We start from the raw sequence: 23,851 nt of genomic DNA, 5'->3' as shown, positions 1-23,851 counted from the left end.
ACAGCAACTGGACCTCTTGATCATGTCTGTGTGGTTTTGAGCACTGAGTTGCTGACACATGATTAGATATTTGCATTAACGAGCAAGTGTATATGTGTACCTAATAAAGTGGCCACTGAGTATACAGCTAGGTTCTTCTATACACCAATATGACACTGATATACTGGGTAAATGGAATGGAACTAAAGCTTGATCTATGGGTGATTTACCTTCTTAGTTAGGCTTCACGGACAGTGAAGATGATGATTTTAGAGCAACTTCAAGCAAGAATAATAAAGATACCAAGTTATCCAGAAAGATTCATCATCCCTGGAGCAAGGTTGGTTAAACCCCAGTCACAAATTTAATTATTACATGAGATTGTATACAGGCTCTTTTTTGTTGGAATATGCTGCAGGTAAGTGATTTGTTACAGATAAGTATTATATATATGACAAACAGTCACAAATAGTACTTCCTATATAGTTTTAAAATGAAATTGCTAACCTAAAAAATCCATAGCGATTCTGATCTTGGCCACAGTTTGGATTGGATTTGTTCTCCAAGTGATTTGCTACCATGGAAACATAACCTTGAGCAGATGTCATTCCAGTTTAGTTCCAGTTGTTTAAAAATGGCTGTTTGTGCAAATAATGAATTCACTGTTGATGTGGACTAATCACAAGATCTGAGTTTGAGAATAGTCTTTTTTTTAATTGTAGGCATAGGTTTTGCCTTTGAGCAAAACCTCTGAATCTAGTGAACAGCAAGCTATACAAACATGACGTGTTTCTGAGCTTCCTGCATGCAAAATTAGTAGGGCAAACTGTTAATCCCTCTGATTATGAAAACAAGTTTTACACCATTCTTAAATCTTAACATTGCAGTGCTTAGGGAAAAAAAGTTGTACAAAAATGAAGTTTGACAATATTGCAGTGAAGTCAGTAACAATCAAATGTTGTCTCACCATAGCTAATTGTGTAAAATGGGACAGCTCCAATTATGTTATCAATGTTACCAGTGAATTCAGATTACTTTAGGGAATTTATATTTCGAACTCAATAAACTTGATGTATTGTTCTCCTCAACACAAGTACTTCTTAATATTTAAATTTAATTTATGGAACTATTAGCATTTAATTCTTATATTACCATTGCAATATTGATGTTAAGGATACTATCAGAACGAGCTATTCAAGTGCAAAAAGATTTGTTTGTTTGTTTTATTGACTACACAAGTATTTGATAAAGTGAAGCACAATAAGTTATTTGAAATATTACAGAAAACTCTAGATCTAGATAGATGGAGAAGTGAGTCAGTTTATGAAAATCAAGAGAGGTGTTAGACAAGGGTGTGTTTTCTCCCCTGATTTATTTAATTTGTACAGTGAAACAATATTACAAAAGCTTCGTTTTCAAAATTATCTGGCGTAGTGTGGACGTAGCCTAAGACACAGCTGTAGTGTACCTTTCTCCAAAGTGCACTATTGTTATTTCTATGAGTTGCTCTGAGTAACACTAAGGCTACGTCCACACTACGCCAGATAATTTTGAAAACGAAGCTTTTTCTCTTCATTTTGACTCTCTGTCCACACTAAAACGGCGTTTTCATCCCCCGAAAATGGAGATTTTCAGAAATGGTCTCCTGAGTGAATAAATCTCAAAACACCTAATATCCTTTGCAGTATGGACATGGGAAACGGAGCTTTTTAAAACCACTGTCATGATGTGCCGCAACAGATGGCGGCAGTGCAGCATTTCATTGTTTTCTTCTTCTTCTTATTATTATTATTATCACTTTATTGTCGCCAAACAATTGATACTAGAGCGTACAATCATCACAGTGATAATTGATCTTGTGCTTCGCAGAACCTAACAATTTTAGAACAAACGGCAACAAGACTGAAGCCAGAAGAGTTAGAAATGTACTCACCAAATACTTTGACCCTTAGCTTACTGAATAAATAAGTATACTCACTTTGCCCTGTTTTCTGTCCTTACTTGTATGAAGGTGGTTTACCTATTTATGCAAGTACTTCTCTGACAATAGATGTGTAACAGCCTAATGTAACATTGTATGGAAATACAAGATAACACTGATGCAGACATGTTTTATACATTGAACAAGGTGCTTTATTAATGCAACAGAGTTAGTTAGTTCTTCAATGTTCATCGTCAGCCGGGTCATACTGACTGTGAACGCGCTGTCGGTTGCCTCCATACACTCCAGTATTTGTTGTTTTTTAGTTTTAAGTCCTCCTGCGTGAGAGCCAAGAGCAATTCCTTTTAAGTTTTTCTACTCTGTAACTGGACAAACGCGCACCAGGTATACCATTTCCTCTTCGCTTGTTTTCTGTGTGTCCTGCGCATGCCCAGTAGGAAGAAATTCGCCCAAATATCCGCGATATTTTGAAAAATGCTTAGTGTGGACGCCTGTCGTTCTTACTCGAAACTGGCGTTTTCAAAATTATCCGGCGTAGTGTGGACGTAACCTAATTCTGTGGCCTCTGCCATTAAGGCAAGGGCTAATCACCTACAAGTTCTCATGAATTCACACCTCATTCTTACTTGGAAAATAATCACTGTTCCTCTATTTCCTGAACTCCCTAGCCTAGGGCAATGTGGGAGCACAGTCATCCAATGAACAGGAGCTGTTAAGGTGATTTATTGCTACATCCTCTAGATCTAAGGGTGGGGGTGGCGTCACTGAATGCTGGTTTTGTCAGCTATACATAGGTCCCATAAAATGAGTAAGATATTCACTTAACAGAGCTGTTAGAAAGCATGTTTCAGAATCGCCGGTTCTATGTTGAATGAGGTGGGAAGCACAGCAGGTGACGTATTCAGAAGAATGGTTTTCCTTGGGGAAGTGTGCTTTCACCACTGCTGAACAACATCTACATGAATGACCAGCCTATAGATGATGTCACACGCCATTTTATATATGCTGATGACTTATGCATCACTGTCCAAAGCACTGATTTTAACACCATGGAGAAAACGCTTTCTGAGGCCTTGGAGGGACTAACATCCTACTATGAAGAAAACCATCTCCACGCAAGCCTATCAAAGACGCAAGTTTGTGCATTCCATCTCAGGAACCGTGAAGCCAAACGACAGCTTAAAGTAACCTGGTATGGAGCAACGCTGACGTATTGCGAGCACCCTATCTACTTAGGAGTCACCCTTGACAGATGCCTCATCTTCAAGAACCTCATCAATAAGACAAAGTCAAAAGTGAGCGCACGAAACAACATCCTGAATAAGCTCACTAACATAAAATGGGGAGCAAGCTTGAAAACATTGCGAACCAGTGCACTTGCTCTTCACTGCCGAAGATGCCTGCCCTGCATGGGAAAGATCTACTCATGCGAAGAAGATGGATGCCGTTCTGAAAGCAAGCTGCCGACTTATCACAGGTTGTTTAAAACCAACAAACACCAACAGCCTATAAATCCTGGCGGGTATCGCTACCCCGATATAAGAAGAACGGTAGCCAGCAAGAAAGAACGACTCCATCAAACATCAGATGAGGAGCACCCTCTACATGGTCATATACCTACACCCAGCCACCTAAAGTCAAGGAAGAGCTTCATGAACAGTGTTGTTCCATTACAATCAACCCCATCTGAAGCCCGCATCGCCTTGTGGAAAGACCGGTTCGCCAGTCTCAAACAACACCCAATGATGGAAATTCCACCTGATGAAAGCCTGCCCCCAGGAGCTAATTGCAACTGGGCAACCTGGAAGTGCCTTAACAGACCTAGGACTGGTGTAGGTCGTTCAAAGATGTCACTAAGCAAATGGGGATATACAACCAGCCCAACAACTTGTGAATGTGGAACTGGGCCAAAAACTATGCAACATCTCCAGCAATGCCCATCGCTAGAGGAACCCTGTACTGTTACAGATCTTGCCGAATTCAACAACAAGATGCAACAATGTGTCCAGTTCTAGCTGGGCCATGTATAGACTGTCCGTGGACAGGATACGAAGAAGTAAGGCATTGAAGAAGAAAATGGCTATCAGGCCACTCTTTAACCCTCAGGAAAGCCCCTCTTTAAAGCACCATTCCCTTATTGGCAATTTACATTGTATGCCTTTAAGATAAAAAAATATATATTTTATAATGAATGTACTTTTAAAGTTGTGGTTCTGATATGTAGAAGTGTAAAACCTCAAATTTATAAGCATTTCTAATTTTGTAAGAGCACAATTTGTTGCCAACATACCCTTCTTATTACAGTGCAGATACATGAAATTTTGAAAAGACAAATTTGTGTTTATCGAATACACTAATTATACTTTCTCTGATAGCATTCTGCTCGACACTTTCTTGATGAAGAGGCTGAACTTTCCTCAGAAGGAGCAGAAAATGTGTCTTCTGATGAAGATGAATCCAATAACATTGCTGATACTTCTTTGAAAAATTTTATCAATGATGAGTCCCAATTTTCACAAGTTTCAAAAGGTAACTTTTTGGAACCATTTAAAATATGAAACCTATATTTATGTATTATTGTTCACAAGAAGCTGTTCTGTTCATATGATTTGCAGTTGTATTTTTCACAAAATATGTAATTAATTAGTTATTGATAGTGCAGTGAATCGAGGCTCTGCTAAATCCCCCTGTTTATGTTTGTATGTTTCAGGACAAAATCTGGTTTGTTAACATTGCAGATATATAGCCTCCTGTTATGCTGTCAAGATTCACTGGATTTGAAAATAACATTGTGGAGGGGAGAGGCATTATGGAATAAAACCAACATTCATATTTAGAAAAGGAGTGAACAGAAAAATCAATATGAACACAAATTAGAAATAAAGTTACATTTTTTTGTTCTTTATAGAGAAATTAGATCACTAGGCAGTGACTAGGTCTTTTGTGGATTTACATGGAAAACCTAAACTATTAGCAAGAATGGGATCTAAACTTTTCCTTGCAAGATATATGCAGAATCAAGTTAGATAATTGTGTAAAAATATTTCCTTACAAATGCCAATTTTTCAATAATTAGTTCACAAACAGAATCAGAGGAACATGATTCCTTATCCTTGCATCTGTGGTCAGGAAAGTGTTATTTCTGAAAAATTTGTTAATATAAAAGTAGTAGTATTATAAAGAAAACTATTTGTATTTAAATTCCATAAAGAAAGCTATGTTACTTAAATATTTTTACATTAAATTATTATTTGTTGGATAATTCTGCAGTCGAGACTGATTTAGATTAAAAGAAATATGGGCCATTCTGGTTCCAAGAAAATGATCTGCTTTTGAAAGGCAAACAACAGGAATTCTGCAGATGCTGGAAATTCAAGCAACACACATCAAAGTTGCTGGTGAACACAGCAGGCCAGGCAACATCTCTAGGAAGAGGTACAGTTGACGTTTCAGGCCGAGACCCTTCGTCAGGACTACCTGAAGGAAGAGTTAGTAAGAGATTTGAAAGTGGAAGGGGGAGATCCAAAATGATAGGAGAAGACAGGAGGAGGAGGGATGGAGCCAAGAGCTGGACAGGTGATTGGCAAAGGGGATATGAGAGGATCATGGGACAAGAGGTCCGGGGAGAAAGACAAGGGGGGGGGAGAACCCAGAGGATGGGCAAGGGGTATAGTCAGAGGGACAGAGGGAGAAAAAGGAGAGAGAGGGAGAAAAAGGAGAGTGAGAGAAAGAATGTGTGTATAAAAATAAATAACGGATGGGGTACGAGGGGGAGGTGGGGCTTTAGCGGAAGTTAGAGAAGTCAATGTTCATGCCATCAGGTTGGAGGCTACCCAGACGGAATATAAGGTGTTGTTCCTCCAACCTGAGTGTGGCTTCATCTTTACAGTAGAGGAGGCCGTGGATAGACATGTCAGAATGGGAATGGGATGTGGAATTAAAATGTGTGGCCACTGGGAGATCCTGCTTTCTCTGGCAGACAGAGCGTAGGTGTTCAGCAAAGCGGTCTCCCAGTCTGTGTCGGGTCTCGCCAATATGTAGAAGGCCACATCGGGAGCACCGGAAGCAGTATATCACCCCAGCTGACTCACAGGTGAAGTGTCGCCTCACCTGGAAGGACTGTCTGGGGCCCTGACATTCCAGGACGAGGGAGATGTCCTCCTTTTTTAAAGAAAGGGGCTTCCCTTCCTCCACCATCAACTCTGCTCTCAAACGCATCTCCCCCATTTCACGTACATCTGCCCTCACTCCATCCTCCCGCCACCCCACTAGGAATAGGGTTCCCCTGGTCCTCACCTACCACCCCACCAGCCTCCGGGTCCAATATATTGTTCTCCGTAACTTCCGCCACTTCCAACGGGATCCCACCACTAAGCACGTTTCCCTCCCCCCCCCCCCCACTTTCCGCAGGGATCGCTCCCTACGCGACTCCCTTGTCCATTTGTCCCCCCCCATCCCTCCCCACTGATCTCTCTCCTGGCACTTATCCTTGTAAGTGCTACACATGCCCTTACACTTCCTCCCTTACCACCATTCAGGGCCCCAGACAGTCCTTCCAGGTGAGGCGACACTTCACCTGTGAGTCGGCTGGGGTGATATACTGCGTCCGGTGCTCCTGATGTGGCCTTCTACATATTGGCGAGACCTGACACAGACTGGGAGACTGTTTCGCTGAACACCTACGCTCTGTCTGCCAGAGAAAGCAGGATCTCCCAGTGGCCACACATTTTAATTCCACGTCGCATTCCCATTCTGATATGTCTATCCACGGCCTCCTCTACTGTAAAGATGAAGCCACACTCAGGTTGGAGAAACAACACCTTATATTCCGTCTGGGTAGCCTCCAACCTGATGACATGAACATTGACTTCTCTAACTTCTGCTAATGCCCCACCTCCCCCTTGTACCCCATCCGTTATTTATTTTTATACACACATTCTTTCTCTCACTCTCCTTTTTCTCCCTCTCTCTCCTTTTTCTCCCTCTGTCCCTCTGACTATACCCCTTGCCCATCCTCTGGGTTCCCCCCCCCCTTGTCTTTCTCCCTGGGCCTCCTGTCCCATGATCCTCTCATATCCCCTTTGCCAATCACCTGTCCAGCTCTTGGCTCCATCCCTCCTCCTCCTGTCTTCTCCTATCATTTTGGATCTCCCCCTCCCACTTTCAAATCTCTTACTAACTCTTCCTTCAGTTAGTCCTGATGAAGGGTCTCAGCCTGAAACGTCGACTGTACCTTTCCCTAGAGATGCTGCCTGGCCTGCTGCGTTCACCAGCAACTTTGATGTGTTTTGCCTGCTTTTGAAAGACAAGCTGAAACTAAATTATCCCCCCACATTGAGTTGGTTTGACTAAGTTTGGATTACACCTTTGTCATGGTACTAGTGTTTTTAATACATATATATTTAAATTTTAAACTGTTTGAGCTTCTCTGGAGAAACGCAATGTTGTTATCATATTGAATGAATTATTTGTTGTTTTCCTTAGACATTGATATGCAAGAAATTTACCTGAAATCTGTACGCAGTCCAAGTGTCTATAAGAAGAAAATGGTCTACACCAGAAATGACATGGCCATATTTTCACAGGTAGGTGTGCCTTGTGTTACCAGCAGAATAGATCCTACAAAATCACAGCACAGTGGCTGAGTAGGTGGGAATGTAATATAATGATTGTTTGCATCAGTCTTGTATGTCAATAAAACTGATTTTCATGTTGTAGAAGGACAGGATAATTTGATCTAGTCTCTAGTCTGAGGGAGCCAGAGGCCATGGTGTGCTTCAAATGCTGAGGTAAAGACAGTTCTCAAGGTAGGTGGAGAAAAATTGCATTAATTGTGATTTTTTTCCTAGAAAATATCTAGAGGTAGGGCAGCATTAATTTGAGTGAGGTATATATTAAAGTAAACTTGTGTTAAAACAACAATGACTTTGGTCCTCTAGTTTCTGAAGTGTTTCACCACTGGGAATTTTTACCTGTCTCCATTTTGGGGAATTGATTGAGGTGCATTTCATGGATGAATTAAATATCTTTGTCTTTTTCTATACCCTACAAGTGCCTATATGGTAATAAGCTAGATGGGATTTATTTTTCCCCCTATCAATTCACTTGTTAACATTTCATGTTCAGATCAAATTTAATGAAGGATTTATACAAACATTTCTTCTTTAATAACGTGTGGCTGGTGAGATTTCTTCTTCAGCAGTTCCTCAGTGTTTCTGTGTGATTGAATCCAATGTGGGAACAGCAGGTTCTTCCAGAGATCGAGCTGGAAGTGCTTAATAGGGTGGGTTAAAGTTTGAAGTGATGTGTATTTTTTAATATTTATGTGGGACTTGTCAAAGTCAGTCAAATACAGACACATGTCCTTTGCTTTACCATGTACATCCTGGCCATCAAATAGACATCGATTCTCAGCTCATTTTTCTGTACATTGTCCATAGTCTTCTATGCCTTGCTATTTCAATATTTGTGTAATAGACCATAGAATAGTACAGCACATGAGCAGGGACTTTGGCTCACAATGTCTGCGCTGAGTGTGATACCAGTCTAAATGAATCCCACTGGCCCACGTATGGTTGTATCCCTCCATTCTCTACCTGCTCATGTGGCTGTCTAAATGACTCTTAAATGTTGCTGTTGTATTGCTTTCATGACCTCCTTTGGCATGTTCCAGTTACCTACATACCACTCTCTGTTTAGAAAAAATTGCTTCATAAATCTGCTTTAAAAGTTTCCCCTTCTCACCATAAAGCTATGTCTTCTAGTGTTTGATATTTCCACTTTAAGGAAAACACTGACTGGTTCCTCTGTCTATGTCTCCAATAATTTTACATCTATCTGGTTGCCCCTCAGCCTCTGATGCCTCCCCTTATAGGAAATACTGTCTAGCCTAGGCTACATCCTGGTGAACCTCTTCTGCACCCTATCCAAAACCTCCACATCATTTCTGTAATGCACTGATTAGAACTGTATACAGTAATCTAAATATATCTTAACCAGTTTTATACAACTGCAACATGACTTTGTGACTTCTATACTCATCACCCTGACTGGTGAAGGGAGGAGTGCTGTACACCCTCTTTAGCACCCTATAAACTTGTGTTGCCACTATCAAGGAGCTATGGACTAGTGTCTCATGATCCTTCTATACACAAGTGTTTTTAAGAGTCCTGCTATTTACTGCATACTTTCCCCTTTCACTTAATCTCCCAAACTGCATCTGCTACCTCTCTGCCCACTTTTCCATTTGGTTTTTATCCCACTGAACCTTTTGGCAACATTCCTTTCTATCCTTAGCTCAAATTGCTGTGTTACATGTAAACTTACTGATCAATTCATCTCAATACACTCAAAATGTTGGAGGAACTCAGCAGGTCAGGTAGCATCTATGGAACAAATATACGGTCAGTATTTTGGGTTGAGATGGATTGATCTACATACATCTACATTTTTATCAAAATGGTTTGTATGTATCACAAAAGACAGAGGTCCCAGCACGACTCTTCTGGAATACCACAGGTCACAGACCTCCAGTCAGAATAACACTCCTTCCACCACTACCCACTGTCTTCAAGTGTATGGTCATTTAACTATGCACATGTATACAGCTAAATGAAACAACGTTCCTCAGGGACCAAGCTGCAAAACACAGTACATATATCACATACAGCACATAAAATAATATTAACAGTTAAAATATTCTGTAAAAGTACAAATTGGCATAAAGTGTATATATGACATGGTTAAATGTACATCAGTATCACTGCTACTGGTGCTGTCATATATAATGTGTACTGGGTGATAGCAGGGTGTTCAGAGGTTTCACAGCTCGGGGGAGGAAACCGTTATCCAGCCCAACAGTCCTTGTTCTTATACTGCAGTACCTTGTGCCTAATGGTACGAGGTCAAAGAGATTGTGGGACAGATGGGAGTGGTTCTTGACAAAATGAGGGATCTGTGAACACAGCATTTCTGGTGTATGTCCTGGATGGGGTGGGAGGGGGTATAAGGAGACCTCAGTGATTCTCTCAGCAGTCCTCACAATCTGTTGCAGGGTCTCGCAGTCTGATGCATTGCAATTCCCATACCAGATCTGGTCAGGACAGTCTCGATGGAGTTCTGTTAGAATTTGGTTAGAATGGAAACAGGGAGCCTCAGTCACCCCAATCTCCTCAGGAAGTGGAGATTGCCAGGCCAATTTTGAATCCATTTTACCAAGTCTCCTTGGACCCTAATCCTCTGTATCAGCACACAATGAGGGAACTAGTTGAAAGCCTTACTAAAGTCCGATAATGACCTTGGCAGCAGCTTTACTAAGGATGTGAAAATATAACGGTCTTCCCCATTCAAGTGTCAGTGCATTAGATTTCAACCACTCTTTGGGTGGAAAAACTCAGATCCCCACTAAACGTCCTATGCTTTAGACACCTCTTTGTGGGGAAATTTTCTTGCTTCTCCCCTATCTACACCCTTCATTATTTTGTATACACCTCTCAGTCTGCCCTTCAACTTCCTCTGCTCTAAGAAAAGCAAGGCCATTTTTTCCAGTTTCTCCTCATAATTGAATCACACTATCCCAGGCATCAACTTGGTGAACCTGCAGTGTAATCACATCCTTCCTTTAGTACAGCAATCAGAACTTTACATAGTGCTCGTTGAGGCCATACCATGTCTTATAAAGTTGTACCATAACCACCTCTTGTGTGCTCTCCGCTTCTGGGGTTGGTTAATGAAGGCATGTGTCCCATATGCCCTGATAACTTCCTCATTAATAGTGCTGCCTCCTTCAGGAATCCATGGATTTGCATGCCAAAGGCCCTTCTTAATACACCCTCTGGCTCAAACATGCATTAAGTTTTCCCTTACTTTATTAATCTTCCCAGGTTGCACTGCCATGTGCTAAAGTGTACAGTTTTTGATGATATCTTGAATACTCCTTCTTCACTTTATGTGGCTATAGACTGGAGATTCCCAAGAGCCAGTGGGATATTGCATTTTGTCTTGAAAGACTTCAGAACATTCTTGAATCTTTTCCCCGTCTCATGACAGAGCTTATGTCTTTATTGGGAGTGTGATTTTTGGCATCCAATCGATGGCCCTTGCAGGGAATTTGGAGGACTTTTACAGAGTTTGTGTTGGTGGTACATTTTCTGTGCTTGAGTTGCCTGGCAGTCCAGGAATCAAAAGTATGTAGAATATAAACACGAGATTCTGCAGATGCTGGAAATCCAGGGCAACAAACACAAAATGATAGAGAAACTCAGCAGGTCAGGCAGCATTTATGGAGAGGATTAAACAATAGGTGTTTTGACCTAAGACTTCATCAGGACTGTTGAGGAGGGGAGAAAATAAGAAAAATCTGATTGCTTTTGGCATTTGTATTCATACTTGATTTCCAGTGTTTGCTTTTTTCCCCTTAAATTTGTTATTGTTAGTGTTAATAGTGATGGGGTATTACATTCTAAGCCAATAATTACAAGTTTACCTTCTGACCTGTTATAATAATGTTCTTCTCATGACCTCAGATCCCTGAACAGGATGAAACCTACTTGGAAGATAGTTTTTGTGTTCGGGAAGATGATGAAAATCAAACTGAATTAAGTGATGATGATATTGTTAATTTTGATCTCATCGGAGAAGACAATCAGTATTTAACTCGGCACAGAATAAGATCAAAAAAGGCAGAAAATCAAAATGGCAAAGATGAGTTATCCAAAAAAAAGAAAAGCAGACGCATCATTTTATTGGATGATTCCAGTGAAGAGGAATTAGATACAAATATGAAACGTCAATTGGCAGAAAGTGTTCCGATACAAGACAGCAAGAGTAAACAGACGCCTGAAGATAAAAATGTTACTTTATGTTCTTCTAGACAAAGATTGGATAGCTCTTTTAAAAAGTCCTTTTCAAAAAATACTTTACGAGTAGCAGAAAGTGATAAAAGGAAACCTTCAGCCCTTTACTCCTTGGACAGAAGCTGCATGTTCAGGTTGAATCTCCAGTCTTGTGTGTCTGAAACTTTGGACTTCCAAGTGGAGCAAAAATGTTCAAGAAGGTGCAATTCAACTCTTACTCCAGGAAGTTCAAAGATTAAATGCAACACAACGCAAGACAAAACAGAAGTAAAATCCCAAACCAATGAGCTTCACTTTATTGATCCTGTTGTAAGTATTGTTGAATGAGTGTGCTTCTGTACAATATACAAAATTAACTTTAAAATCTGACTGGCTTCTATTAATTTAATTGACTACATTGCATCCTGATTAACGTTTCTTTAACTTTCTCTATCATTATGCTTAAATTGATTGGTTTATAGTTGCTGCGATGATTCTTGCTCATTTTTAAAAAATGTGTGTAACATTTACATTTCACGCAGCCCTCTAGCATCAAAGCTGTATTGAAGGATGATTGAAAGATTAGGATCATTACCTCAGCAATATCTAAACTCTCCTCCACCTTTTTTGGTTCAGCATTTCCTTGCTTCATCTTATTCCCTCTCTTATCACCCTAGATATCTTATTATTTGTTTCTTCCTAATTTTGCTACTAGTAGGAATTGTGTCTGCTCTATACACTGGGCATTGTTCAATTACAGTTTTGTCTACAAATGGTTTATCAATTTATTACCCCAGGTCTGTTACCAATGCGTTGAAATTTCCCTCCTACATTTGTGTTTTTACTGTAACTTTCTGCTTGCACCTTTTCATACCCTAATCCTTGTGAACCTAAGATTGAAGATGAAGGAATTAATTTTAGACTTCAGGAAGGGGGATGTTGAGGGAACGAACACCAGTTCTCATTGAGGAATCAGAAATGGAAAAGGTGAGCAGTTTCAAGTTCCTGTGTGTCAACGCCTCTGAGGATCTGTCCAGGCCCAACATATTGATGCAGTTACAAAGAAGGCGTGACAGTGGTTTTGTATCATTAGGAGTTTGAGGAGAATTGGTAATGCACCAGGGACACTTGTAAATTTCTGCAGATGTACCATGGAGAGCATTCTAACTGGTTGCATCACTGTCTGGTATGAAGGGACCCATTGCACAGGTCAGAAAAAGCTGCAGAAAGTTGTAAACTCAGTCAGCTCCATCGTGGGCACTAAACGCCCCAGCATCCAAGACACCTTCAAAAGGTGATGTCTCAAAAAGGAAGCATCCATCATTAAGGTCCCTCAACACCCTGCCATCAAGGAGGAGGTACAGGAGTCTGAAGACACACACTCAGTATTTCAGGAACAGTTTCTTCCCTTTGCCATCAGATTTCTGAATGGACAATGAACCCATGAACACTATCTCAGTATTTTTCCACTCTCTTTCTGCACTACTTATTTATTTAAATAATGTCAGTCAGATGAAGCAAGTGTATCTGAAAGAACATTCAGAATCAGAATCAGGTTTAATATCATTGGTATATGTTGTGAAATTTGTTGTTTTGCAACAGCAGTACAATAGTTTTTATTATTCTGCATTGCAATTTACTGCTGCTGCAAAACAACATATTTCAGAACATATGCCTGTGATATTAAGTCTGATTCTGAGTGTTCTTTCAGGTACACTTACTTCACTTGACTGACTTTATTCTCCAGCACGGTTTTTTACCTTCCTATGTTGCTAGGGTAGGAACATACTGATCACAAAGTCTTCATCGCACTTCAGAATTTCTTCCCCGTTTTGTTGGTTATTGTATTATCAAAGTCCATTAGGCAACTGAATCCCTCCAATTTTACTCGTTTATTCTTGCATCTCCCTGCACATTTGAGTAATCCTTTCCATTTGCTTGAGGCCAATAGAATACGACCAGCAATGTAATGAATCTCTACTGAACACTCCTGGAAATATTTCCATTAATCAATACAGCCACTACCCTGGTCTTCTTCTCCTTAGAAACCATAGAAAAACTACAGCACAGAAACAGGCCTTTTGGCCCTTCTTGGCTGTGCCGAACAATTTTCTGCCTAGTCCCACCGACCTGCACACAGACCATATCCCTCCATACACCTCCCATCCATGTATCTGTCCAATTTATTCTCAAATGTTAAAAAAAGAACCCGCATTTACCACCTCGTCTGTCAGCTCATTCCATACTCCCACCACTCTCTGTGTGAAGAAGCGCCCCCCCCCCCCATGTTCCCTTTAAACTTTTCCCCCTTCACCCTTAACGCGTGTCCTCTGGTTTTTTTCTCCCCTTGCATCAGTGGAAAAAGCCTGCTTGCATTCACTCTATCGATACCCATCATAATTTTATATACCCCTATCAAATCTCCCCTCATTCTTCTACGCTCCAGGGAACAAAGTCCTAACCTATTCAACCTTTCTCTGTAACTGAGTTTCTCAAGTCCCGGCAACATCCTTGTAAACCTTCTCTGCACTCTTTCAACTTTATTAATATCCTTCCTGTAATTTGGTGACCAAAACTGAACACAATACTCCTGATTCGGCCTCACCAATGCCTTATACAACCTCATCATAACATTCCAGCTCTTATACTCAATACTTTGATTAATAAAGGAATACTTTGATTAATAAAGGTCAATGTACCAAAAGCTCTCTTTACAACCCTATCTACCTGTGACACCACTTTTAGGGAATTTTGTATCCATATTCCCAGATCCCTCTGTTCTACTGCACTCCTCAGTGCCTTACCATTTACCCTGTATGTTCTACCTTGGTTTGTCCTTCCAAAGTGCAATACCTCACACTTGTCTGTATTAAACTCCATCTGCCATTTTTCAGCCCATTTTTCCAGCTGGTCCAAGTCCCTTTGCAGGCTCTGAAAACCTTCCTCACTGTCCACTACACCTCCAATCTTTGTATCATCAGCAATTTTGTTGATCCAATTTACCACATTATCATCCAGATCATTGATATAGATGACAAGTAACAATGGACCCAGCACTGATTCCTGTAGCACTCCACTAGTCACAGGCCTCCACTCTGAGAAGCAATCCTTTACTACCACTCTTTGGCTTCTTCCATTGAGCCAATGTCTAATCCAATTTACCACCTGTCCATGTATACCTAGCGAATGAATTTTCCTAACTAACCTCCCATGCGGGACCTTGTCAAAGGCCTTACTGAAGTCCATGTAGACAACATCCACTGCCTCCCCTTCATCCACTTTCCTGGTAACCTCCTCGAAAAACTCCAATAGATTGGTCAAACATGACCTACCACGCACAAAGCCATGTTGACTCTCCCTAATAAGTCCCTGTCTATCCAAATGCTTGTAGATTCTGTCTCTTAGTACTCCCTCCAATAACTTACCCACTACCAACGTCAAACTTACTGGCCTATAATTTCCCAGATTACTTTTCGATCCTTTTTTAAACAACGGAACAACATGAGCCACTCTCCAATCCTCCGGCACCTCACCTGTAGACACCGACATTTTAAATATATCTGCCAGGGCTCCTTCAATTTCAACACTAGTCTCCTTCAAGGTCCGAGAGAATACCCTGTCAGGTCCTGGGGATTTATCCACTTTAATTTGCCTCAAGATAGCAAGCACCTCCTCCTTTTCAATCTGTACAGTTTCCATGATCTCACTACCTGTTTCCCTTAATTCCATAGACTTCATGCCAGTTTCCTTAGTAAATATAGACGCAAAAAACCCATTTAAGATCTCCCCCATTTCTTTTGGTTCCGCACATAGCCGACCACTCTGATCTTCAAGAGGACCAATTTTATCCCTACAATCCTTTTACTCTTAATATACCTGTAAAAGCTCTTTGGATTATCCTTCACTTTGACTGCCAAGGCAACCTCGTGTCTTCTTTTAGCCCTCCTGATTTCTTTCTTAAGTATTTTCTTGCACTTTTTATACTCCTCAAGCACCTTATTTACTCCCTGTTTCCTATACATGTCATACAACTCCCTCTTCTTCTTTATCAGAATTGCAATATCCCTTGAGAACCAAGGTTCCTTATTCCTATTCACTTTGCCTTTAATCCTGACAGGAACATACAAGCTCTGCACTCCCAAAATTTCTCCTTTGAAGGCTTCCCACTTACCAATCACATCCCCATCTTACTTCCCCATCTCTGTGGAACATGTATTCAGGGATATTTAAGTAACCAAACCTGCTAGGATTGTATCAGATCTATCACCATGCTTTTAAAATTTCATGTTTTGTTTTTGTATCTTTAGCTCATTAGCCTTTTATCCCAAGCTTTGTGTTTACAAACACAATACTTTCCTGGAAACTGCTATATTCCCTCTTCACATGGAATCATGTCATGCTACTTTTATTTGCTCTTGTATCTGCCTCTCTCAATCTGACGTTCACATTTTTTCTTAATCAATATCCCAGTTCCCTTTTCCAAGCAAATTAGTTTAAACACTTCCTAAAACAATACCAGTGTTAACTACAGATGTGTCTTTGGATCGTGAGTGATCTGATGTTTCTAAGTATGTTGGTAAGCAATAGTACAATAAAATCCATTTCTTATTACAGATGGACAAATCACTGGTGAAGAACGATGCCTCCACAATTTCAAGATCAGGTGAAGCTCTGTACAAAGATCATCTTACTGCTATTACACACCCAGTGTCTTTTGGAACAGCTCCACTGCAAATTCTTGTAGACAGTCGAGAAATTTCCTCTGGGCCAAATCTGGTTTCTTCTCTACGTATTCAACATGGCATTAAAGCTGAAATTTGTCCTCTCAATGGATGTGATTATATAGTGAGCAACAGAATGGTTGTGGAAAGAATATTCTTATTGGAGTTTGCAAGCAGTGCAAACCGAAGTAAGTTTATCAACCGTATTCAGCACCTTCAGGCCATGTTTGAACGTATATGTGTCATTGTAGAAAAGGACAGATCAAAACCAGGTGAGAATGTTTTTTTTCCCCATAATTCTTTGAATCAGATCGTATTTCACAAAATCTTTTCAGGTTTCCAAGACACAAAAGATGTATACTTCAGCTATGATGTTGAGAACATCACAAAAATTACTTGTTTAGGTGTAAACATTTGTAGATATCACTAAAATATCTCATAATATTTTATTCTAATACACTATAGGTGCACAAAGCAAAATACAAAACTGGACACCGGAGAAATGTGCACATATATTAAGACTACTTTTATAAACCTACTCCTTAAGATGTTGAGAATAGAGCTTTCCTATTCATAGGGGAGAGAGGTCAATGAATATTAGAATATAGAAGTATATTTACCTAGTAAATTGCATTATTAATTCTTCAGAATTTAGGTGGAGTTTAGCGGAGGTGGAAGAAGGATGGGACCTACTGGCCTTTCAGTGACTTCATACTGTCATCATCCTTTTATTGTGCAGAAACTATATAGTCCTAGCATTATTATATCACATACTTGTTTGTGACATTTTTCTCTCAAAGTGGTTGATGACTTTTGCGTGTCTTCAAAAATACTTGATTAATCTGTGTGGGAATATGTCTTTTTCCCGGGGTGGAAATGTCAAGTGCTAGAGGGCATAGCTATAAGACGAGAGGAGGTGGTGATGTAGATAGTTTAGAAGCCTGGCAAAGGATACAGCAGAATGTAGATCAGTTGTAGAGAAGGTTGGAGAAGTGGTAAATTGGGGGTAATCAGGCCAAATTTGAAGTGTTGGACTTTCGGAGATCAAATGTGAAGAGAGGTTGCACTGTTAATGGAAAGACCCTTAAAGTATTGATGTGCAGAGTGATCTTGAGGCCCTAGTCCATCGCTTACTGAAAGTGGCTACATAGGTTGATAGAGTCATAAAGAAGGCATATGGCATGTTTGCCTTTATTAGCTCAGGAATTGAGTTTAGAGTCAGGAATTATTGCAGCTTTATAAAACTCCGGTTAGGCTAAAGTTTTACATACAGTTCTGGTCACCCTCTTATAGGAAGGATGTTGAGGCTTTGGAGAGGGTCCAGAAGATGTTCACTGAGATGATTCTTGGATCAGAGTACAAGTGGATTATTTTCTGTGGAGCGTGGAGACTGAGGGGAGATGATATAAAGGTTTATGAGAGGCATAAGAAAGCCAGTATCTTTTTCCCAGGATTGAAATGTCTAATACCAGAGGGCATGCATTTAAGGTGAGAAGGGCATGTTGAAAAGGGATTGTGACCCAGAGGGCCTTTTATGGTGCTGTACTGTGCCAAGTTCTAGTTATCACAGGGATAAACCCGGTAATTATAGGACTGTTATTCTGATGTCAATGGGGAAACTTCTGAGGGACAGGCTTAATCTAGAGTTAGAAGGGCTGGGATTGAACTGTATAGTTAACAGATTTATTAGTGGAAGATCTTGTCTGATTAGTTTTTTGAAGAGGTAGTACAGTTGATGTGTTTTATATGAACTTCAGTAAAGCCTTTGACAAAATCCAAATGGAAAGCTGGTCCAAAAAGTTAGAGCCCATTGGGATCCAAGGCAAAATGGCAAATTGGATCCAAAATTGGGTTAGTAATAATAGGCAGTGTGTACTAGCTATTCTTGTGATTGTAACTTATTAATTCTGCATTTAAGTCATTAATGTAAATAAACATTAATGATTAGGATCCATAATTAGTAAGTTTGCAGATGATATGAAAATTGGCAGTGTTGATGATCATGAGAAGAATAGTTATCGCCTACAGGATGCTATTGATCAGTTGCTAAATTGGGCTGATCAAAGGCAGATGGAATTTAATCCTGATACATGAGAAGGTGATATACTTCAGTAAGTCGTGGATAGGGAAGGTTTAGAGGAACATGGTCAACAAGGACAAGTTGGGCTGAAGGATCTCTTTCTCTGCTGTATTAATCAATGTCTAATAGAGTATTGAGGAACGGGATACTCTATTAGACATTGATTAATACAGCAGAGAAAGAGATCCTTCAGCCCAACTTGTCCTTGTTGACCATGTTCCTCTAAACCTTCCCTATACACAAGTCTAAAGATCCTTCAAAGTGGCAACATGGGTAGATAGGATGGTGAAGAGATGTTTGCTTCATTAGCTTAGACAGGGAATATAAGAGCAAGGAGGATTTGGTAAAGTTTTATAAAACATTAGTTAGGCCACAGCTGCAATAATGCACGTTGATCTAGTTGCCATACTGTAGGAAGGATGTGACCACATAGAAGATAGTGCAGAGGGGATTCACCAGAATGTTATCTAGTATGGATTGATTCAGTTATGAGGAAAGACTATGCTTTGGCTTCTTTGGTGCAGAAAAGGCCAAAGAGGATCCTGAGAAATGAAAAACAAAAAGCCTAGGTATGGCAGCGATGTTCAAGACTAGAAGACATAAGGTGAGGAGTAAGAGGTTAGAGGGGAGATAAGGAAGAATTTTTTTCCCCACCAGAGGGCATTTACATTCTGGAACACACTGTCAGAGTAGGTAGCTGGCGATGGTGGTGGCGAGGTACTCCCACTGTTGTCGGTAAGGAGTTTCTACATTCTCCCTGTGAATGGGTGGATTTCCTCTGGGTGCTCCAGTTTTTTTCACACAGTTCAAAGATGTACCAGTTGGTAGGTTAATTGGTCATTGTAATTTGTCCTGTGATTAGGCTGAGGTTATATCGGGGGATGGAGGGCAGTACAGTTCAAATGGCCGGAAGGGCCTCTTCTGCACTGCATCTCAATAAACAAACAGAAACCTAGAACATAGAAATCTACAGCACATTACCAGCCCTTTGCCTGTACTGTTGTGCTGACCATGTAACCTGCTCTAGAAATTGCCTAGAATTTCCCTGTCGCATAGCGCTGTTATTTTTCTAAGCTCCATGTACCTATCTAAGAGTCTCGTAAAGGACCCTATTGGATCCACCCCTACTACCTTCGTTGTCAGTGTATTCCACACACCCACAGCTTTCTCTGTAAAAAAAAAAACCTCTGACATCTCCCTTGTACCTTCTACCAAGCTCTGCCCCCTCATGTTAGCCATTTCAGGCCTGGGAGAAAGCTTTCAGCTATCCACATGATCAATGCCTTTTGTCATCTTATACACCTCTATCAGGTCATCTCTTATCCTCTCTCGCTCCAAGGAGAAAAGGCCAAGATCACTCAACCTATTCTCATAAGGCATGCTCTCCAATCCAGGCAATATCCTTGTAAATCTCCTCTGCTCTCTCACTATAGTAACCACATCCTTCCTGTAGTGAGGTGACCAGAGCTGAACACAGTACTCCAAGTGGGGTCTAACTAAGGTCTTATATAGCTGTTACATTACCTCATGGCTCTTGAACTCAGTCCCACAACTGATGAAGCCAACACACCATATGCCTTCTTAACAACATTGTCAACCTCCGTAGCAGCTTTGAGTGTCCTACGGACACGGATCCCAAGATCTCACTGATCCTCCACACTGCCAAGGGTCTTACCATTAATATTATATTCTGTCTTCAAATTTGACCTATTGAAATGAACCACTTCACATTTATCTGGGTTGAACTCCATCTGCCACTTCTTAGCCCAGTTCTGCATCCTGTCATTGTCCCAGTGTAACCTCTGACAACCTCCAGACTATCCACAATACCCCCAACTTTTGTGTCATCAGCAAACTTCGTAACCCACCCTTCTACTTCCTTATCCAGGTCATTTATAAAAATCACTAAGAGGAGGGGTCCCAGAACAGATCTCTGTGGAACACCACTAGTCACCATCCTCCATGCAGAATGCAAACTATCTACAACCACCCTTTGCCTTCTGTGGGCAAGCCAGTTCCTGATCTATAAAGCAAGGTCTCTTTGGATCCCATCCCTCATTATTTTCTGAATGAGCCTTGCATGGGGAACCTTATCAAATGCCTTACTGAAATCCACATACGCTACATCCACTGCTCCACCTTCACCAATGATTTTGTTACATCCTCAAAGAATTCAATTAGGCTCGTAAGGCACAACCTGCCCTTGACAAAGCCATGCTGACTATCCCTAATCAGATTATGTTTCTCCAAATGCTCATAAATCCTGCCTCACATGATCTTCTCCAACAACTTGCCCACCACTGAAGCCAGATTCACTGGTCTATAATTTCCTGGGTTATCTCCACTCCCTTTCTTGAACAAGGGAGCAACATTTGCAACCCTCCGATCCTCTGGTATTACTTCCATCCCTATTGATGATGCAAAGATCATCGCCAGAGGCTCAGCAATCTCCTCCCTCGTTTCCCACAGTAGCTTGGGGTACATCTCGTCCGGTCCCAGCAACTTATCTAACTTAATATCTTTCAAAAGCTCCAGCACACCCTGTTTCTTAAAGTTTATACACTCCAGCATTTCATTCTGCTGTAAGCCATCCCCACAATTGCCAAGGTCCTTTTCACTGGTAAGCAAGCTTTTAAACAGCAGTTGGATGATCACTTGATGTTTAACCGACTGTGCCTTGGTAAATGCAATTGGTTTGGGTAAGTATATAAGGGTTTGGAAAATAACATGGTGTGTGGAAGGGCTCTAACTCCAACACTAGATTGGGTATAATCATAGATCTTTGAGTGTACTACTATGAAATATGTCAATTTAGTGTAAAGCATAAAAGAATGTGAGGTCTCTAAGACATGACATGAAATATGCATAAGTAATTTCCTACCTCATAACAAGAAAAAAATAAGATTAGTGGTTTTGTTTTTGATTTGAAGCAAAACAAGTTGTGCTGATCTCTATAATATCGATGAATTACAGGAGATACATCTAGAATCTTTCAGAGGACCAAGTACTATGATGGCTTGTTGTCAGCTCTGACCACAGCTGGAATTAGAATCTTATTTAGCTGTGGTCAGGAGGAAACTGCTGGTTTGCTTGCTGAACTTGCCCACGTTGAAGAGAGAAAGAATGCTGCCATTACTGTACCATTGGAGGTTAGCGGTCTCCGACAACAGATTTTACAGTTCTACCTCAGCATCCCTGATGTCAGTTATATAACAGCTTTAAATCTCTGTCACCTCTTCAGCTCTGTGAAAGAAGCTGCAAACAGGTAAAATGTTTTGAGTTCCATCAGTTTTATTTACATCTTAAATGAAAGTTAGCGGTATAACATTATCTTCCTCCATCCATATTCGAATTATTTGCTGCGATAACTTCCCTCACACATTAAACCAGTAGTAGAGGATAAAAGTTATTTTGTTAGCATAAGTATATAGTTTGTTATTTGTGATCTCAAGATTTGTTGTTCTTTCAAGTTGTGTAAGTGATTTAGAGGTATTATGGTAAATTGCTTGACATCAATGCAGATAAGTACCTCGTTTTCCTTAAACTGTTGTCTAGAATACAAATTCTAATACAGGTCGACCTTCACTAATCCAACTACCTGTAATCCGGTTCCTTCGATAATCTGGCACTGGTTATGCTTAATGTGATCCTTCTGTAATTCGGCATTTTCACTAATCCGGCACTCCTCAGGTCCCAGTGGTGCCGGATTAATAAAGGTCGACCTGTACTTAGTGGAACATTCATGAAGTTTATCCTCACTTGCAAAGAAATTTAGTGTTCCAAGGCCCATAGTTGCTCAAACTGGTTTAAATTCTATTGCAGGTGCAGTGTTTTTAATATGTAAAGAAGACTGGAAAATCTAATGCAAAGATGTCACAAGAATTTATTGATTAAAATAAAATATTTACTTGAAATATGTCTTGCATGTATTAAAGATGGTTATTAACATCTGGGGGCATGGTGGTCATCAAAATTTATATTACAATTTATTAATAATGATAAAGGTCTTAAACTAATGGTAATTTTTTTGTGAATTTTCAGTTCAGTGGTTGAAATCGCAACTCGAGCAAAGGTCAGCCACCTGCGAGCTGAAAAGATTTACCGTTACCTGCATTATCTGTTTGATCCACAGATGGTACCTGATCCAACAGGCCAGACTAATGAGAAACGAAGCTCATCATCATAATTTTTTTACAATTCAGAGATTCTTCATATGCACTTTGTGTACAGCTTAATGTAAAAATCATGTAAATAAAATCTTTCAATCATATTTTCAACATATTCAAATGCTTATTTTAAAATGTCATTATCAAAAGATTGCAACTGTAATCTTTAACTTGGGCAATTCAACATTTGCAAATTTAAATCTAGACAGAATGTCTAGTTAAAATGTAATCAAACTCCATTGTGCAACATGGATTCAGTGGGTTTATAATATTTGCCACTGTACCTGGTTTGATTAACTATAAGCCAATATTATAATATGAACTTCAGTTAGTTAAAAAACTATTGATCAGTGAAATACTATAGTGGTTAGCACTTGTCTCACAGCTACAAAGACCGGAGGTTCGTTCTTGACCTCTGGTGCTTTGTGGTGTTTGCATGTTGTCCCTGTGAGTGCAAAAACTACCCTCTACCCCCACACCTTATGCTAAATACATACTGGTCAGTAGGTTAATGAGCAATTGTATCCTGCCCTTAAGGTGGTGTGGAACAGATGCGGATGTGAGCTTGCTGGTTGACATGGGTATGGTAGCCATAATGTACAATTCTGAATATTTAAGATAGGTAGCAACAGTTTAAATTTTAAGCAGCAAAAACATTCCTTTGAACATCAGTGTCTTATTTTCAATATAATACAATTGAATAATTAGATGCTGTATAAACATTTTCATCAATTAAAATGTAACAGACTAGAGCATCAATAACCACACACACACTCACAAAAGGCAAAATTATTAAAGTGGGGTGGGGTGAAGAAATTCATCATGTGATTTTCATTCAGATTTCATTCTATCTTGGTTTCTTCAGGTCAGGGATGATGATCTTTCTCCAGAAGTAGTACCTTGAGTAGTTCTGGATAGTTCGGTGTCCCCCATCCTGTCACAGGATCCCAAGATTGAGAAGCACAGAATCCTTTACCTTTAGCTTCTTTATCCAAACAACCGTAATGGCACCCAATAGTTACCTAAATGTAAAATGGAGTAACATTAACAACAGAACCTAAGATATGAAGAATCTAGTAATTTCAGTGAGCCTGAGCTTACAGGTGGAAGGGGTAGGAAGGAAAAAAGTG

At 40.2% G+C, this 23,851-nt stretch overlaps 2 protein-coding genes across 3 annotated transcripts in view; one reads left to right on the top strand and one right to left on the bottom strand.

Annotated features, from left to right (window-relative positions):
- Positions 1 to 22,819, top strand: part of fancm (FA complementation group M) — a 141,617-nt gene extending 118,798 nt beyond the window's left edge. For both annotated transcript variants that reach the window (XM_072270954.1, XM_072270945.1), the window contains 7 exons: positions 218 to 319; positions 4,297 to 4,450; positions 7,406 to 7,506; positions 11,446 to 12,084; positions 16,369 to 16,747; positions 21,529 to 21,820; positions 22,597 to 22,819. In XM_072270954.1, the coding sequence (XP_072127055.1) occupies positions 218 to 319; positions 4,297 to 4,450; positions 7,406 to 7,506; positions 11,446 to 12,084; positions 16,369 to 16,747; positions 21,529 to 21,820; positions 22,597 to 22,741 (1,812 nt within the window). In that variant the 3' untranslated portion in view covers positions 22,742 to 22,819. The remainder of the gene's footprint in view (positions 1 to 217; positions 320 to 4,296; positions 4,451 to 7,405; positions 7,507 to 11,445; positions 12,085 to 16,368; positions 16,748 to 21,528; positions 21,821 to 22,596) is intronic.
- Positions 21,829 to 23,851, bottom strand: part of tpp1 (tripeptidyl peptidase I) — a 45,097-nt gene continuing 43,074 nt past the window's right edge. Inside the window, exon 13 of the mRNA XM_072270985.1 lies at positions 21,829 to 23,743. Within this exon, the coding sequence (XP_072127086.1) occupies positions 23,588 to 23,743 (156 nt within the window). The 3' untranslated portion in view covers positions 21,829 to 23,587. The remainder of the gene's footprint in view (positions 23,744 to 23,851) is intronic.

The sequence above is a fragment of the Mobula birostris genome, chromosome 1 (genome assembly GCF_030028105.1).
Source record: "Mobula birostris isolate sMobBir1 chromosome 1, sMobBir1.hap1, whole genome shotgun sequence".
Classification (NCBI taxonomy): domain Eukaryota; kingdom Metazoa; phylum Chordata; class Chondrichthyes; order Myliobatiformes; family Myliobatidae; genus Mobula; species Mobula birostris.
The sequence above is the reverse complement of the archived record's forward strand: the minus strand, read 5'-3'. Positions and strand labels throughout refer to the sequence as shown.